Below are 18,005 nucleotides of genomic sequence, written 5' to 3' on the forward strand. Positions count from 1 at the left end.
ACACACACACACACACACACACACACACACACACACACACAGGAAGAGTAGGAGTGATTGGTCAGTGATGTCATTGCATTTGTCATGTAAGAAAATCAATTTATAGAAATACTACAAATAAATGTAGGCTGTTGAGATAGCTAAGTCTGTAAAGTGCCTTCCTCACAAGTACAAGGTCCCAAGTTTCTGCTCCCCAGCTGGGCAAAGTAGTGTAATCCTAGCAGTGTAATCCTATACTCTAAGCATTGGGAGGAGGGATAAGAAGGGAGATCACCAGAGCATGCTGGCCAGCCAGTTTAGCCAACATTCAAGCTGTGAGCTCAGTGATAGATCCTGCCTCAAATCATAAGGGAGTATGATCAAGGAAGACACTCATTGTCAACCTCTGTATAAAGTCACTCACCTGCAAAACAAACTCTTGTTTACATATGCATTCCACATAGTTGTGTACTCATACAAATAAAAAGAATTGCTCAAAAAAGGAACAAACATGTTCAGAAGGAGAAAACTTTAAAAATTTAAAGAAAGTTCAAACTTAGAAACCAGTGATTCTAATCATTTGCCATGTAAAATGGTGGTGAAATTTCAGTGTCCCTTGGTGAGTTTGATTAAACACAGAAAATTAAGAGGTCCACATTCCTAGAATCTGGGACAGCTCAATGACCTGTGCTATTACAAGCATTCTAGAACATTTTAAGTCAAGATGCCATAGACTACATTTTGAGAAGTACTAAGCTTGGATTTCTAGAGAAAGGATTCAGTTGGTTCCTGGTTACATAGCAAGACTTTTGTGGCTATCCTGGGAAAATAATTTATATTTTTGATGTATTATTTTTAAATATTTTGAAATTTTCACAAATACAGATATATAATTCTGATCAGAGGTATCCCTGAGGCTGTGACTCATGGTAGCTTCCCATTTGCTGCATGCATGGGTTTTGTGGGCTGTTAATTTTAGTAAAGAGGACAAGAAGTTAGGAGATACTTTGTGGTCCCAGAGGAAGCCAGAGGGAGGGAGTTTGGGCAGAAATGATTAAAAATATAACATTTGTTATTTGGATAACCTAAATGAAGACTCTACTATATATTTATAGCCTATGGTCCCTTTGTTTAAATTACTTTGTTCAACATTAGAGTGAAATTTTATAGAATAATATTATACAAGTTTAGGGAAATTGGATTTTCTTAACAACAAGGTTCCTTATTAGGATATTTATCTGTGCAGGTGTCTTTTGTTTCATTGTCAGGTTCTCAGTGCAGATGAGTAGACAGCCCAGGATAACTGAAGAGACCATGTGTATTTGAGAGAATCCCTAACAAAGTCGATGCTTCACACTCAATAAACATCTGCAGCTTTGCCAAAGTAATGATCATAATCTTGGTTCAAGAACAAGTGCTCTGAGAAACTATGATGTCTTTTCATTCCCACCTATAATAGGAGAGGTTTGACATAATTTAAAAAACAAAGGTATTACTGAGGTTTAGAGCCATAAAATCTGAATTCACATCTTCCTTCTTATGTGAGACTGAAGAATGTACTAATCCTTTGCTCACCTCTATTTCTTTCTCTGCAAAATGAGAGGAGAAATGTTCATAGCATTGTGGGAATGGCTGAATGAGATAAGTTATGTGAGCCTTATTTTGAATGCTAATGGTATGGAAATCCAATTTGGATTCCTTGGTTGGAAAACTGAAAGAAATGGCCAGGTATATTTATAATAGAATTGATATTAAATGTTTCCCAAGAATTGTACTCTCCCCTTGATATTAGCATTTTCTCTCATTGACTTCCATATATCATTCAAATTCTACTTCAGATTTATTTCACTCTGATTTGCATTAAAGCTAATGATCAATTTTTATTTTACTCATGTACCATATTTTGAATGCTTGAGGATAGGACTCTTATGCTTTGCATTTTATTTTCCAACCAATTGACTTGACCATGGTAGAAGTTTTAGGGACATTATGAGGTTTTGTTATTGTATAATTATAGAGTACACAAAGGAAGATTGTTATGAAGCTACTTGGTGACCTAATTTTCTGGAAACACTGTTTTTTGATGATCCATTGTTTACCAAGATGGCATGATGAAATATGTGACTGGATCTCTGTGAAGATAAAGAGGTAGTGGAGCTGGAAAAAATGACTCATTTGGTAAAAATGAGTAAAAAACATTTCAACAAAGAAGAGAACATGAATTCCGTCTCCACGACCTTGTACAAACAGAACTATGCACTAGTGCGCACATGGAACCCCAGTGCCGAGGGAAGTAGGACAGGAAGACTCTTTGGGTTTCCAGGACAGAAAACACAGGCTCGGTGAGAGACTGTCTCAAACAATAAGACAGATAGAAGTTGAAGAATATACCCAATGTTAGCTTCTGGCGTACACACATACATACACACACACACACACATGCATACATAGACATGCGTGCACAAAGTGGAGATATTTTTGTATGTTATGTGTTTGGATAGGAACTATACCCCCAAAGACGAAGGTGTTGAAATCTTGATCCTCAGGTAGTGGGGCTCTGGCTTCATAGATGGATAAATTCATTGGTGTGGTGAGCCTATTGTGAGGTGGGAGAAAGTAGGACATAGCAATTATCTCACTGGATGTGTGTCCTGAAGAGTGTATCTTGTCTCAGGATATGTCCTGTGATGCCACTTTCCAGACACCGTTAAGTAAGCTGTGGTTCTCCAGCACAGGCTTCTGTTGGGATGCTGATTTACTTCTGGCCCAGAAACAACAGACTGTGGACTCGAGACACCCTGAGTTAAAATCAGCCTTTCCCCTTTCAAGTTATTTTACATAGAGATTTTGTGACACCAATGTAAAGTGATAAAAAAAAATAGTTCTAGAAATGATTTTGTTGTTACCTGGTTCATTTGAGGGGGTCTAAGGTAAAATAATGTAAAAATACAAGCTATGAGAGCCAAATGTCCTTAATGCATTGGTTCTCAACATTCATAATGCTGTGACCCTTCAATACAGTTCTTCATGTTATGGTGATCTCCAACCATGAAATTATTTTTATTCCTACTTCATAATTATTTTGTTACTTTTATGGATCATAATGTAAATATCTGATAGGTGACCCAAGGTTGAAAAACCTCTGTTATAAGGTCTCATGGGTCTGTGGATTTTATTACAGTCTTTAGAGGAAATACCGGAAGATTGTATGAAGAAAGGTGAATCATATGTTACACACCATCTACCCCTATCTACACACCCTACATACAAATGAAACAATTATATGTTTAAATGCTTTTGAATTAAATATAAATGGGCTTTAAAATGTGCTCATTCCCTAACTATTGTGTGATGGCTATTGACTTTACATTTATATTTGCATTGAATATTATAAATGATCTGGGCATGGTTTGAATTTTAGAGAACAATATTGTGAGTTCTGTAATAATTCTATGACATTTTATGTAAGGGATGTGAGATTCTCCATGTTTCAGCAGCCTCAGGACTCAGGAACCAGTTTCTCATAAAATGGTCTTTGAGGACTGGCAGGATAGCTCAGTGGGAAGAGGGGCTTGCCACCAAGCCTGCTGACTTTAGTGAGACCTCTGGGACCCATATAGTAGAGGAACAGAACAGACTCTTCTTACAAGTTGTCCTCTGACTTGTGTACACACACACACACACACACACACACACACACACACACACACACACACACACACACATACACACACATGCACACACAGGTGCATGGGCTCATTTTATGAACAACATATATAACTGGAAGATTTAAAGTGTTCTTGATCCCAGAGAACAGTGTTCAATGACTGGAGAAATGGTAGAGTCTGACATTTTGCTGTTTTGTGTATTATAATACCCGAGAAACCCCACAAAGGTGGCCGTGAGGATCTGAACTAGTTTCTTCCTTTGATCTTGATTTCCCTCCAGCTGCTGATTTCACCTCTGCCTGCATCTTTGTTATTCATTCAGAACGGGGATTAAAGCATTTGCCTTTAACATGTTTTGAATTTTGAAGTAAGGCTCAACATTGCAGGGAACTGCCTGGAGCATTTTAAGTGCTCAGAATGGGCAAGAGTTCACCATAAATGCACTCCTGGGCTTTGGCTCTTTTATTTCAAGCAAGCCACAGTCTCTGGTGGTACACAGGCGTCAGCTATTTTGGTTGTCCAGCTCTTTTGTCATTTGTTACATCTTATTGTATCACTCAGCACAGGTTAACTTATGTCGTCATCACTATACCTCATGGCTGACTCTGTGGCTTGGCTCAGTGAAGGTTTCTCCCTTCGCACATCACACTTTGAAAGAGATTTTGGAGCCCTACTGAATTTTGTATTTGTAAACTAGAACTTCAAAGTGTGTCATATCAGATATCTTGGGGTAAAGGCTGGGGAGATGCAGGATGGCTCAGTGGGTAAAGAGTTTGCCACACAAGTAAAAACCTGAGGTGAAAGCTTGAAACCCATGTGAAGACGCTCACAGTAGCACATGTGCATTAGCCAACTGCTCTTGTAGCAGGACAGGAAGCAGCAATGGGAGAATTTCTAGACAGGGAATCCTGTCACCTGCAAGATATAAGGCAAGGATGGATATTGAAGGTTGTCTTCTGACCTCCACATGTACATAATGGCAGGCACACACCCTCACTACCATACACACACACACACACACTCATACACACACAAAGCCACATGCTTATCCACAAAGCTTAAACAATAAATAAATAAATAAATAAATAAATAAATAAATAAATACATATATACATACATACATACATACATACATACAGATAACTTGTATGGTAAATGAAAGATTTTATTTCCATGCTAAATTCTCCTACATTATCAGTTTCCAGAAATTTATCAAAATGTCCCCAATGGGCAGTTACATATGTGAATTTCACAGTTTTCAATGTTTTTGGCTCATTGAAAAGTTTATGTGTCTATCATAATATCAAAGATGAGTGGGAATCAGGACAGGACTACACCTTCCAGAGGCTTGATGGCCAGGACCTGGAGCCCAGTTCCTGTCGTATTTACCATGTGACTTTGAACACATCATTTCATCTTTTGAGTTCTTCAGCACCATTCTTCAGATAAAAGGAAAACTGTCAAAAAATTAGTATTTTTTCTCATAAAATTGTAATGCAAATATAATAATTTTAGTGTAGTCCTCGCCACCCCTTTCCATCCATGTGCTGTGCTCTAGAGAGCCAGAGCTGGTCCAACTTCAAATGACCCCATCACAGAGCCGGTTATCATTTGTTTGGAGCGGTGTGTCATTAATCTTTTCTGTTCCCCCTCTCCCTTTTGGACTCACTTCAGCTGAGCAAGCAGGAAAGAGAACAAGGAACAACATTATGGAAATGTTAATTCCTGCTGTGGCTGAGTAGCTCTTAATCACACTATTAAGTGTATTCTCTGATTTAATCATCCTGGCCGACAAGCAGGAAGACCAGGATGGACGTTGATGAATGTCTGTCATTATCTTCTGATATGGATGAGGTTGTTTTCTCTCTAACTAAATGTTAGTTGTTTCTTTTTTTCCCTCAGAAATGATAGGCTGTATATAAAGAAAGGGTGTATAAAATGTCTTTGTGTGTGTGTGTACTGTGTGTGTGTGTGTGTGTGTGTGTGTGTGTGTGTGTGTGTACAGTGTGTGTGTGTGTGTGTGTGTATAAAATGCCTGTGTGTGTGTGTGTGTACAGTGTGTGTGTGTGTGTGTGTGTGTGTGTGTGTACATGTGTAGGGAGCATGTGTTCATAGAGGCTAATGTTGACTGTTTTCCTCAGCTACTCTCCTCTCCACTAATTTTTTGGTGACAGGATCTGTCAGAGCTCACTGATTCAGGTAGTCTAGCTGGCAGGTGGGCACTGGAGACTGGCTCTGACTGTCCCATGCAAAGACCACAGACATATCATCTGCCCTGGCTTTTGATGAGCGAGTCCTCAACAAAATATTTTGTTGACTGAGCCATATCTCCAGCCCTACTGTGTATCTATCTCTTCTGCTACACCATTGCTCCGCTGAATTGCATTTTGTTCACACAGTACGAGTAATTATGTGGACTTAGGATTGCACTGGTCTTAGCTCTCCCTCATATTTTCTACCCTCACACCCTCTAGCTGCAGTCAGTGACAGACAATGCTTACTGCATGTAGAGTCTTGTTTCCCTAAAGACACTGCAGTACATCAGATCCCTTTTCTGGGGGGTCCTAACCTGCACAAGTGCTTCCCTCCCCAGGACAGTGTTGGTGGAAGTCCTCAACATGTAACCTCTAGGTGAGTGCCACCATTTTCATGAGACGTAAGGATTCTTGGGCAAAAGTCAGTGTCTTGCTCTGAGTTGTATTTGGATGCCTGTCTCACTCAGATTTATATTACTCATAGCTGAAAACAAGCTCTTCTTCCTCTAGAAGTTAAGAGCACCGCCAGGGTACCCAGAGTCTTTTAAAATTTCTATCACTGATACATCACACCATGCCTTTGTACAACACAGATTTGAGAAGCCATTAACATAATGATTCTATATAAATTTTATATTATTTTGTGAATAATTCACATTTAATTATTCATATATACTTTATATGTGTATATATACACACATATGTGTTTAAGTCTGGCACACACACACACACACACACACACACACACACACACGGAGGGGAGGTTTCATTTGTGGATTTGTGGTTTGGATATGAAATGTCCCCCATGGCTTTATGTGTTTCAGCACTTTCTTCCTGGTTGAGGGTGCTTTTTGGGATGTTGTGAGACCTTTCTGAGGTGAAGTCTCATAGGAAGAAGTAAGTCATGGAAGTCGGTCTTAAGTATCTGCAGCTCACCCTCAGTTTCCTAGTGTAGATTGAGTGTGGATGAAATGTGAGCATCTAGCCTTCAGCTCCTATTACCATGTCTTCTTTGTTGTGATGGAATTGGAACTACGATCTACAATAACCCTTTGTCCCTTAAGTTGACTTTGTCAGAGATTCTTTTTTTTTTTTTTTTTAAATCACAGCAACAAGAAAGTTTTCTAAAACATACATTTAATTTTGTTTCATCCCATGGTTTGATGTCATGGGAAGGAGCGCAGTGCTGAACCAGGTTCAAAGTGACTAGTCAGGAGAGTAGTTTCCCCAGCATTCTCAGAACAGCTTCTAAGTGAGCACATGAATGGGAGCCATTAAGATGCAGAGATGAAGAGCTGTGGGTGGAGCTCACTTGACAGAGGGTTTATCTAGCATGCACAGAGCCCTGGGTTCTATCCCCAGCACTTCCTATACTGGGCATAGCATTGAGACAGAAGGTTCAGGAGCTCCAGGTCATCCTTGGTTACAGAGTAAGTTTGAGGTCAGCCTGTGGTATATAAGACCCCATCTTAAGAAAAGAAGACTTGGAGATGAGGAAAGACTGGCCATATAAATTGAAGAAACAAACACCATGTTTGAAAGGGCTGATAGATGTAGATGTAAAGGTTGCATGGCAGAAAAATAGGACTGGGTTGAAAATCAGATAGACTTTACTCTTCCTTTTGACTTACTCAGTTTACCAGGGTGTAAAGCTGTGACCAGGTACCACATTAAAACAACTAAGCTTCAGGGGACATCATGGAAGACAGAATGGAAAGTTTGTGGGAGCCAGAAGGTCAGGAATATGGCTGTGAAACTGTTTCTCCCAGAAATGACAGGAAAGCTACAGCCATGATACATCAGCAATGGGGCTGCTCAAGGCCTGGATAATGATAATGCCAAAATACATGCTAATGTGGAAGGGTGAAAGCTGTTGGGGACCCACTGCTGGACAAGGAACTACAGGCAACTAATGACTGCTGGGAGAGGGAGTTAGTTTTCCTAGGGATGAGCCCCAGATTGGCTTTCCAATAGCAAGTGGTCAGCCTAGGAATCATAAGCAAACAAGCAACAATAAATGGACTCAGCAGGCTGTACATAAGTAATTTATGCACATATATTTAATAAAAATAATGATACTAGCAATGTAAAAGGGAAGAATTGGAGGAATGGGACATGGGAGGAGACTGGGAAAGAAAAGGGAAGCGAGGAAATGATGTAATTATGTCTTAATTAAAATAAAAAATACGAGAAAGAGAAAACCAGTTCTCTGAAGAATATGAGAAAAAAAAAATAAAATGAATTAAAGCACTGATAACGGTGGCAGCGAGTCGGCACAGCAAGTCTCTGAACTCCAGAGCTCCTTAGGTCCTTGCTCCCGTGAGCTCCCCGCACTGCTCCTGGGAGCTGACACAGCTAAACTGTCCGGGCTCCCGTGCAGACATCACCGAGAGGCTGTGTGTTTACAGGCTTTTACACTTGAACAATTCAAAATTCAAGAGAATCTTCTATTTGAATTCTGTTCATTAAACCCTAATTGTGAGAAGAGGCTGGACCATGACTTCATGTGGATTTCTTGCTTCAGGAAAACCATAATTGATCTAAGACTACACAAAATAGGCCCATACCTAATTATTCTATTCAATGGATTGTTTTCAGGAGGGGGAGGTGGCACCATGGGTTAAGTGTTTGTTTCCAAATTATGAGGACCTGAGTTACAATACTCAGAACTCACATTAACAACAAAGAAAAATAAGAAGCCAGATGTGGTGGTGTAAATGCTGGGTATGCCCATGGGTATCTGCAGACCCAGTGCTGGGGAAACAGACAAGAGGATCCTTGGAGCCTCCTGGTCAACTGCTCTTGCTTAATTGATGTATTTCAGATTCAAGGGGAGATCCTATCTCAAAAAATAAAGTTAAGCACAATTGAGGAAGACTCTGGACACTCATCTCTGGCCTCCACCTGCCCACACATGAATGTACATACAAGTGCACACATACGTTTTCTTCTCTCCTTAAGCCAATCCTCTGTAAATAGCATATTAACACTCATCGAGGGAGCCTTAGGAGCAGCACGGTGCATCTTACTAACTACTAATACTTCTGAACTTGGTCTTCTGCAGTGTTTGGAGTGCAAATTCAATATTGTCCTTTAGCAGTTCATGAAGAAGTGGCTATGGGCTAATATTCCTCTCCCTTCTCTCATCTTCCTATCCTCTTTCCCTTCTTTTTCTTGTCCCTCCTCTTTCTTTGCCCTCTTTTCCTATCTTCTTCCTACTTCTCTCTCTCTCTGTCTCTCTGTCTCTCTGTTTCTCTCTCTCTCTCTCTCTCTCTCTCTCTCTCTCTCATGCACACACACATACACACACACACATATACACACACACACACACACACAGATCTCAAGGACCCTATTTCTTTTGTGTAAATGTGTACATGCACATACACTTGCATGTGAAGGTCAGAGAAAAACACTGGGTGTTATTCCTAGGTACCTGCCACCATGCTTTCTCTCTCACTGGACTTGAACTCTCAGCAGTCTAGGCTATTTGGCCATGGAGCCCGGATATCCATCTGTCTCCACCTCCCCAACACTAGGGTCACAAGGGAGCACAACTGTGTTTGGACTTTTCCTCCTTTTTTGTCTTGTAGATTCTGGGAGTACAGCTCAGGTCCTTAGCTCACAAGGCCAGCACTTGTACCTCTAAGGTGTCTCCCCAGCCTGAATTTGTACTTTTATATATATTTTCCTGTTAGCAATGTAAACTCAGAGGCATGCTTTGTTTGTTTCTTTGCTTTGGTTTTGTTCTGTGATTTAGCCCTGATGATATAGTGCTTAAAATAGTGTCCAAAATAGATCAAAACTTCAGTAAATGTTTGTCCAAGAACTCAATATTTTAAATATAAGTAAGTAACAATATTTCATTCCTTCACTGGTGGAGCAGTTTTCTGTCAATAGAAAAGAAATGTTTCCAAAGGCCAAAATTTGCAGTTAAAGTGTAGATCATTTCCTTGACTATATGATTGGGCTGTGAATTAAGGCAAACCACATATTGTTTGTGGTTCTCAGTGTCCTCACTTTCTCTTCTCTCTATTACTCTACAATCACTAAGAAATAAAGCTGGGTTATCTGGAATAAAAACAAAAAACAAAACCAAAAACATTGAGCTCCAGCTTTCATACACACATATTTAAATATAAACATATTTAAATATTTTTCCTTTCTTTATATACAGTTAAAATAAAGTAACCCATCAGCTGTTCAGGCCATTTGAGTGTGGCTTGTAGTCAAGAATTTAGGAGGAAGGCAATTCATCTGAAATTTACTTGAAATGAGGGAGATGTTTTTGTCATTTAAGAAAAGCCTTAAGAGAAGAGTACTAGCAATCATCCACATGAGGAATTCTAAGCAGGAAGATAGTACTTACTACAGGGCATGTAGAATTTAACCCAGGTGGTGGGATGAATGTGGACATTTTCAGCTTTTCTCAGTGAAGCCACACCTCAAAATACTATGTTTTTCCTAAAGACCTTTCCCACGTTTTTCTCATGACTATTGCATTGGCCTTCTGATTGTCTTCTTTATACCTGTTTGCTTCCAAGACTTCCAGGAGAAGTCAGATGTGCAGACAATTCAGAGGAAGTGGGTACTTTGTATGTGTAGATAGTGATAGATATATGAAAACAAGAGTTTTTTCTGTACAACAAAATCTTGCTTGTGTAAAGTCCCTTATAATAGTGTGCATAAACTGAAATTTGCAGCTGCTTTAGAATTGTTGCTTGATTCGCTTTGGTGAAGTATGTCTTGTAGCCCAGGCTATCATCTGACTTATGTAGCTGAAGACAGTGCTGAACTTTTGATCCTCTTGTCTCCACATCCCTAGCGCTGGGATTACAGGCCTTCACTACTATACCTAGTTTATGTGTATGGTGCTGGGAATCCAACCCACAGCTTCTTGCATTCTTTTTTTTACTAATCTTTAAAAATTTATTTTACATACCAACCACAGTTTCTCCTCTCTCCTCTCATCCTGTTCCCTCTCCCCACCTCCTTTCTACCCTACCCCCACCCCATGCACTTCTCAGAAGGGGTAAGGCCTCCCATGGGAATCAACAAAGCATGGCATACCAAGTTGAGGCAAGACCAACCTCCTTCCCCTTGCTTTTAGGCTGAGCGAAGCATCCCACCATAGGGAACAGCTTCCAAAAAGGCAATTTATGCTCCAGGGACACATCTTGGTCCCACTGCTGGGGCCCCACAAACAAACCAAGCTACACAACTATCACCTACATACAGAGGGTTTAGGTGGGTCCCATGCAGGCTCCTTAGCTGTTGGTCTGGAGTCTATGAGCTTCCAGCACCTGGGTCATCTGTCTCTGTGGGTTTTCCCATCATGATCTTGATCCCCTCCCCTTGCTCATATAATCCCTCCTCCCTCTCTTCAACTTGACTCCTGGAGCTCAGCCCAGTGATTGACTGTGGATCTCTGCATCTGCTTCCATCAATTACTGGATGACGGTTCGATGATGACAATTATGCTAATAACCAGTCTGATTAAAGGAGAAGGCCAGTTCAGGCACCCTCTCCACTATTGTTAGGAGTCTTAGCTGGAGTCATCTTTGGGGATTCCTGGTATTTCTGAGGCACCAGGTTTCTCCCTTACCCCATAATGACCCCTCCATCAAAAGATCTCTTTCAATGCTGTCCCCTTCTGTCCCTCCCCTGCTTTGGCCATCCAGTTTCCTTCTGTTCCCATCCCCCTTCTCTCTTCTATCTCCCCCTCCCTGGCCTCAGTTTACCCAGGACATTTGATCTATTTTCCTTTCCTAGGGTGATCTCTCTTGGGATCCTCCTTGTTACCTAGCTTCTCTGGGGCTGTAGATTGTAGCCTGGTTATCATTTTTATCCACTTACGAGTGAGTACATACTGTGTCTGTCTTTCTGGGTCTGGGTTACCTCACTCAGGATGGCTTCTTGCACTCTAAGAAAGCAGAGCACTCTGTGCCCATTGAACAACATCCCCAGCCTCAGGAGTAAAATTTTACAACTTGGAAATGAGTAAAAGAGCCTGCAATTGTAGTTGCTTTAAATTCTAAGTACCCGACATTTGCAAAACAAAAGGAAGACAGCCAATGGAAGTTAGGTTTGGTTTCTCCAGCTGATGCTGTCTAGGGCGTCCAAATCTTTGCCTACTCTTGTTTGGGACACACTATCATTTTCTGAATGGTAGCTACACGCTACTGTGGTATTCAAAATCATTAAAGACAACATCAACATAATAATGAAATCAGAAGCCTGAGCTAGGGTTTTCTTATTTTGTGTGTTTGATTTTTTTTTTTTTTTTTTGTGTGTGTGTGTGTGTGTGTGTGTGTGTGTGTGTGTGTGTTTGATTTTGATGGTTTTGTTTTGTTTTGTTTTCTCCTCAGTGAATCATAATTCACTGAAGATCTCCAGGGTGTGGTCTTCACAGGTTCTTTTCCCTTAAGTCTACGAACTTGAAAGTTTATGACTTCTCTCAGTCAGAGCACAAGATAATTTTGCTTCTGCTATTGTTGAAACAACTCAGTGGGTCAGGATCCCTCTCACCTGTGCTCATGTTCTCTTTCACCTTAATTTCCACCCTCTAGGATATCTACAAAAAGACACAGGACAGGCTGATCTTGGTTCTTACTGTGGTGTGTTAGCCTGGGCAGTTTCAAAGGGAAATCATTCCATCCACATATATATGGAGGTGTGTGTGTGTGTGTGTGTGTGTGTGTGTGTGTGTGTGTGTGTGTGTGTGGTTTGCTTAAAAGCTGATTCAAAATTTAGAAAGAAGCCTGAGAGAGTAATGTTGGTGATCAAGGTGATGCTGGGGAACAGATGTAGGAAAATGACACACAGGAGCTGAACGAGAACATACAGCTAATATTTCTAGTTCTGACTCCATTGGAGTTTTTTTTCTTCTTTTTCATGATGGATGTGTGAATTCATGTGTATATTGCAGTAGACCATCTTGGCATACAAAAAGTATCCCAGTATGTTATTCCCTTGAGGCAGTGCTTGTAAAATTTCAGTTTTCTTTTTAATTCCACTGACTGTTGGTGCAATGGCACTCAGCTATGACCAGTCACTGAAAACACATGTGGCACTGGCCCACTTAAAGTGACTTTTTAAAAACATTTTTTCTAAGGAAGTGGTTTTGTATGCTGAAATTTTCCCTAAAACTATGTCAAATCTTTCTATTATCTAAACTGTAAATTTTACATTGTTACACTTGAAAATAAAGTATGGTTTTAAATGGTTTTTGAAGCTGATATAACCAACTCAGTTATAAGACTGTCTAGTTTGCTATCAATTTGAGTTTATTTCTCTGACTCTTAATGCTATCATTCATCCGTGTTTAACTATGTTCTTTTAATAAAAATACCTTTATACATTCATAATTGTATGTGTGCATAAGTATATATATAAAACATGCAGAGAAATGAGAGAGATAAAGGAGAAAAGAGAAAATGGAAGACATAAAGTAAAAATCAGGGGGTAGGGGAGACCATACATGTACACACACACACACTACTGTGAGCTCCTCTGTACTCTTTCAGCTCTTACTCCTGACTTATGAAACATTTTGTCTTTCAGATGGAGCCCCATTCACCTGGTGGATTGGGAGAGCCAATGAAAGGCACCCTTACTGGGGCGGTTCTGTTCCGGGTGTCCAGCAGTGTGGGTGTGGCCTAGAGGAGAGCTGCCTGGACATTCGCCACTTTTGCAATTGTGATGCAGATACAGATGATTGGTAAGGAAAGTTTTGGGTTTCCTACAGCAGTGGGAGATGTCTGATGCACAGAATTGCCACTAAGAGAGAATGATGCACATAACAAAAGCAATGGGAATTAGGACTGCATTAAAGAAAAAAAAAGGCCTGGGGCCTTAGAGATGGCTCAGCAATTAAGAGAAATGGCTGCTCCTCCAAAGGACCTGGATTTGTGTCCCAGCACCCATATGTTGGCTGACAACTATATTTACTTCCAAATGATTTGATGCTCGCTTCTGGCCTCTGTGAGCTCTGCACACACAGGGCACACATGCATAAGAACAAGACACTCATATACAAAAAATAGAAATAAAAATGTAAAAGCCTGCCCTTCTACATTCAGGACTAACACTAAGGTTTGTGCCAACATTTTGTATTCTGAACTTTCCACTCTAAGCAAGGAATGCAATGTAATTTGTAATTTGCTATTTAGTTTTTCTTTTTCTCTGCACTCTACACATGTGCGTGTGCGTGTGCGTGTGCGTGTGTGTGTGTGTGTGTGTGTGTGTGTGTGTGTGTGTGTAGATGCTCTTGTGTGTGTGTCTATGCGTGTGTTTCTGCCTGTGTGTGAAAGCCAGAAAACAACTTCCACTGTTACTACCCACCTTGATTTTTTGAAAGTATCTCTCACTGGCCCAGAACTAGCCAAGTAGTCTTGGTTGGCTGGAAATGCCTGCCTCTGCCTCCTAGTTCTGGGATTACAAGCCCTTATCACCATACCAGGCCTTTAAATGTGGTTCTGAAGATTAATTCAGGTCCTCCCACTTTAATGCCAGCACTTTACCACCAAACCATCTCCCAGATCTTGAGTTAGCTTTTGAAATACACACATGTTAGGGAAGGGCCTGGAGAGAAGGATTTTTAATTATATTGTATAGCTAGAGTTTTCCTGCCTTGCCCACAGTTAGGACAAATCTTTGTCACCCACCAGTCCCACAGCCGCTCTGACCCAACCAAGTAAACACACGGAGACTTATATTTCTTACAAACTGTACGGCCATGGCAGGCTTCTTGCTAACTGTTCATATAGCTTAAATTAATCCATTTCTATAAATCTATACCTTGCCACGTGGCTCATGGCTTACTAGCATCTTCACATGCTGTTTGTCATGGCAGTGGCTGGCAGCAACTCCTTCCACATTCCTGTTCTTTCTTTTCTCCTCTCTGTTAGTCCTGCCTATACTTCCTGCCTAGCCATTGGCCATCAGTGTTTTATTTATTGACCACTCAGAGTAATTTGACATACAGATCATCCCACAGCAATATTGATGGTTTCTCTTTCCTTCAATGATGTTTTAGTGCATTTTCCACCATTTTTAAAATGACCTTCAACATCAAATTAACGTTTTTTTTTTTATTTTACTTATAGATTTTGACTTAGTGATCATATAATTCTCACAATAATCATGATATTCCATAAAAATGTGTGCCTTGAGGTTGACAAATCTCAGGTACAGAAGAGTTAAATGACTGTCTAATGTTATACACCTCTGTCAAATTCAAACCCAAGTCCGTTGAACACTGCATGTCTAGTGCTCTCCTACACCAGATTAGTCATATGAGGTGATGTCTAAGTTCTCAAGTTTATTAGGTCTACATCATCTCCAGCCTCCAGCAAGCTGTTCGGTTTTCACTTTACAGTTATGTAAATGTGCATGCAGCATGTCCACTTTTGAGTCTGGGCTGAATTACAGACAGTCCTTGATTTTTAATGTTTGTAGTATTTCTATCTCTCCTCATCAAATGCCTCTCAACTATTACTGAGGATTCCTGTGATGGTTCTCTCAGACCAGTTACAATTCCCTTTGCATAATGTATTACCTTTCACTGTTGAAACTGTTACTGGTAAGGACCAGTCCAGTGAAATCTGAGGTCTAATCAAAACCTTGTTTTAGACCAGCAAGATACGGTTGGGGAGCTGGTTCACTCAGTAAGGTGTCTGCCACACAAGCATGGCTTCCTGAATTAAATCCCCAGCCCCCACATAACTAAGTTATTTAAACATCTGGGCATGGTGGCATGGTCTTAAATTCAGAGCACTGGCAAGGTGGGGGCAGGAATGTCCTTGGAGCACATTGGGGTGATTCCAGGTAAGAGACCACCCAAAAAGAAACAAATAACTAACTAAACGAAATAGATAGGCAGTGCCTGGGGAATGGCAGCCAAATTTGTCCTCTGGGCTCCATATATACATGTGCAATTGTACATGTACTCCTGTACACACACACACACACACACACACACACACACACACACACACACACGTATACAAATAATCTCAGAAAAAGAATGAACATTGTCTGCATCTGCTTCTGTACTATATAGACCATGAGTTCAGAATATCACAGAGCTGGTTGGGTACAGTGGTGAATTCCTTTAGATTCCTCCACCACTGTAAGCTCTTCATGTTGAAAATGTCAGATGAAGTTGGCTGCAGGTCAGATGTCAACCTCTTTCTCCTTTGATCCACCTCTTTACTTTGCAGTGAATTTTATTACAGCATTATAGAGACCTACACATAAATCTTCTTTGTGTCCTGGATGGAGAACAAATCTCTATGAACCACCAGCCTTCAATCTATCTGGTTCTGATGCAGTAGACAGTTGATGAAAGTTTCAGGGAAACAAATTCAGAACATCTTTGGAGAGGGATATATTAATTACTTTACTTTATACATAAAAAAGAAATTTCAGGAAGAAGGTTCTATTTTGGCTCATAGTCTAAGGATGTAATCAATCACGACAGGGAAATCATTGTGGCCTGAGCTTGAGGCAGCTTGTGACATTGTGTTCAGTCAGGAAACAGAAAATGAAGAATACTGAGGCGCAGCTCACTTTCTCTTTTACTCAGTCTGGGATTTTAGTCTAGAAAATGGTGTGGCCCACATTTAGAATAGGCCTTCACACTTCAAGTAACCCATTCCAGACAACTCTTCACAGACATGCCCTCAATCTTGTTTCACGTGACTCTGGATCCTATTAACAATCAAGAGGAGCAATCAGATTAAGCATCATCTTCAGGTTTAGGAGAGTTGTGTGAAGTTTTTCTTTTCTTTGTCTTTTGGTAGTTGTGTTACAAAATAAACAAAAATAAAAAGAAGCCAACTAAAATCCTCTAATCCCAGGAACTCAGATTCACTCATGAGTTTGAGTCATAAGTCCTTTACTGTGTCTGGTATTAGACAGTATTTGCAGATTTATAGGCTCAGAATAAAATGCCTCTACTTTATACTGTACGATTAGAGAAGCTGACACAGGGAGAAAATGCAAGGTCAAAACTGCCATTGGAAATGGAGTGTTTCTTCCTTTGTGTATTTTCCCCGGAGGCACACTGCCACTGTGTGTCCCTTCTCAGGGTACAATTGTCAGCACTTACTTGATTGCACCTCAACCAATGCTGCACATCCACAATGCACTGGGGATACCAGCTGCACGTCACTCACTGAAGGTGAAGCACTTCTGCACTTTCTCTCTAGAACATTCCACAGATCATGCCATCCACTTCCATCCCAGCCTCCCTCTCTGCTGACCTGATTATTAGTTCACTGACCTCTGAATCATTTATGAGCTGATTTACCTTTATCACCTATGCTGTGCCTAGAGGGACTTACCAAAACACCTTTTCCCCACTCCGCTTGTGCCAGCACAGTTGTGTGTGTGCAGATGCACATGCACATGTATGCATGAGTGTGTTGAAGACTGAAGTTAACATTGGGTGCTGCTATCCACCTTAGTTTGACCTGAAGCTCCTCTATCTAGCTAGGCCAGCTAGCCAGTGACCCTTAGGGACCTTCCTGTCTCTGCTTCTACAGAGGAAAAGGTTATAATCATGTACTGCCATCCTAAGTTTAATCTTACCTGTGTTCTGGATATCAAACTCAGATTTTCATGCTTGCACAGCACTCAGTTGACTAATTGAGTCATTTTTTCAGCACTTGTGAGACCTTTTAGCACCATGTAGATTAATACATATATCATATTTATTAATCTACATATATTCTATTTCTTTATGAAATAAGCAACTTCTATTAGGGTTATCAGATTTTTTAGATACAGGTCTTGTTTAAAAGCTATCTTACTTTGCTCTCTAATGCCGTGATGAAATACCCAAGTCGTTAGAGAATGAGGAGTTTATTCAGACTTAGAGTTCTAGAGGGATACGTGTGCATCATCATCCTGGCAGAAAAGCGTGGCAGCAGGCAGGCTTGGTGACTGAAGCACAGAGCTAAAAGCTCACAACTTAAACTGCAAGCAGGGAGCTAGATGAGCAAAGAAATGATGGGAAACTTCGAAACCTAAAATCTTGCCACCAGTGACATACTACCTCCAACAAGTCTACATCTCCTAAACCTACTCAAAGAGCACA

At 40.5% G+C, this 18,005-nt stretch overlaps 1 protein-coding gene across 1 annotated transcript in view; it reads left to right on the plus strand.

The window, feature by feature from the left end:
• Window positions 1-18,005, plus strand: part of LOC102912016 (contactin-associated protein like 5-1) — a 922,425-nt gene that overhangs the window by 742,729 nt on the left and 161,691 nt on the right. The window contains exon 14 of the mRNA XM_076547187.1: window positions 13,466-13,622. Coding sequence (XP_076403302.1) covers window positions 13,466-13,622 — 157 coding nt within the window. The remainder of the gene's footprint in view (window positions 1-13,465; window positions 13,623-18,005) is intronic.

This window comes from Peromyscus maniculatus, chromosome 11, assembly GCF_049852395.1.
Source record: "Peromyscus maniculatus bairdii isolate BWxNUB_F1_BW_parent chromosome 11, HU_Pman_BW_mat_3.1, whole genome shotgun sequence".
Taxonomy (NCBI): domain Eukaryota; kingdom Metazoa; phylum Chordata; class Mammalia; order Rodentia; family Cricetidae; genus Peromyscus; species Peromyscus maniculatus.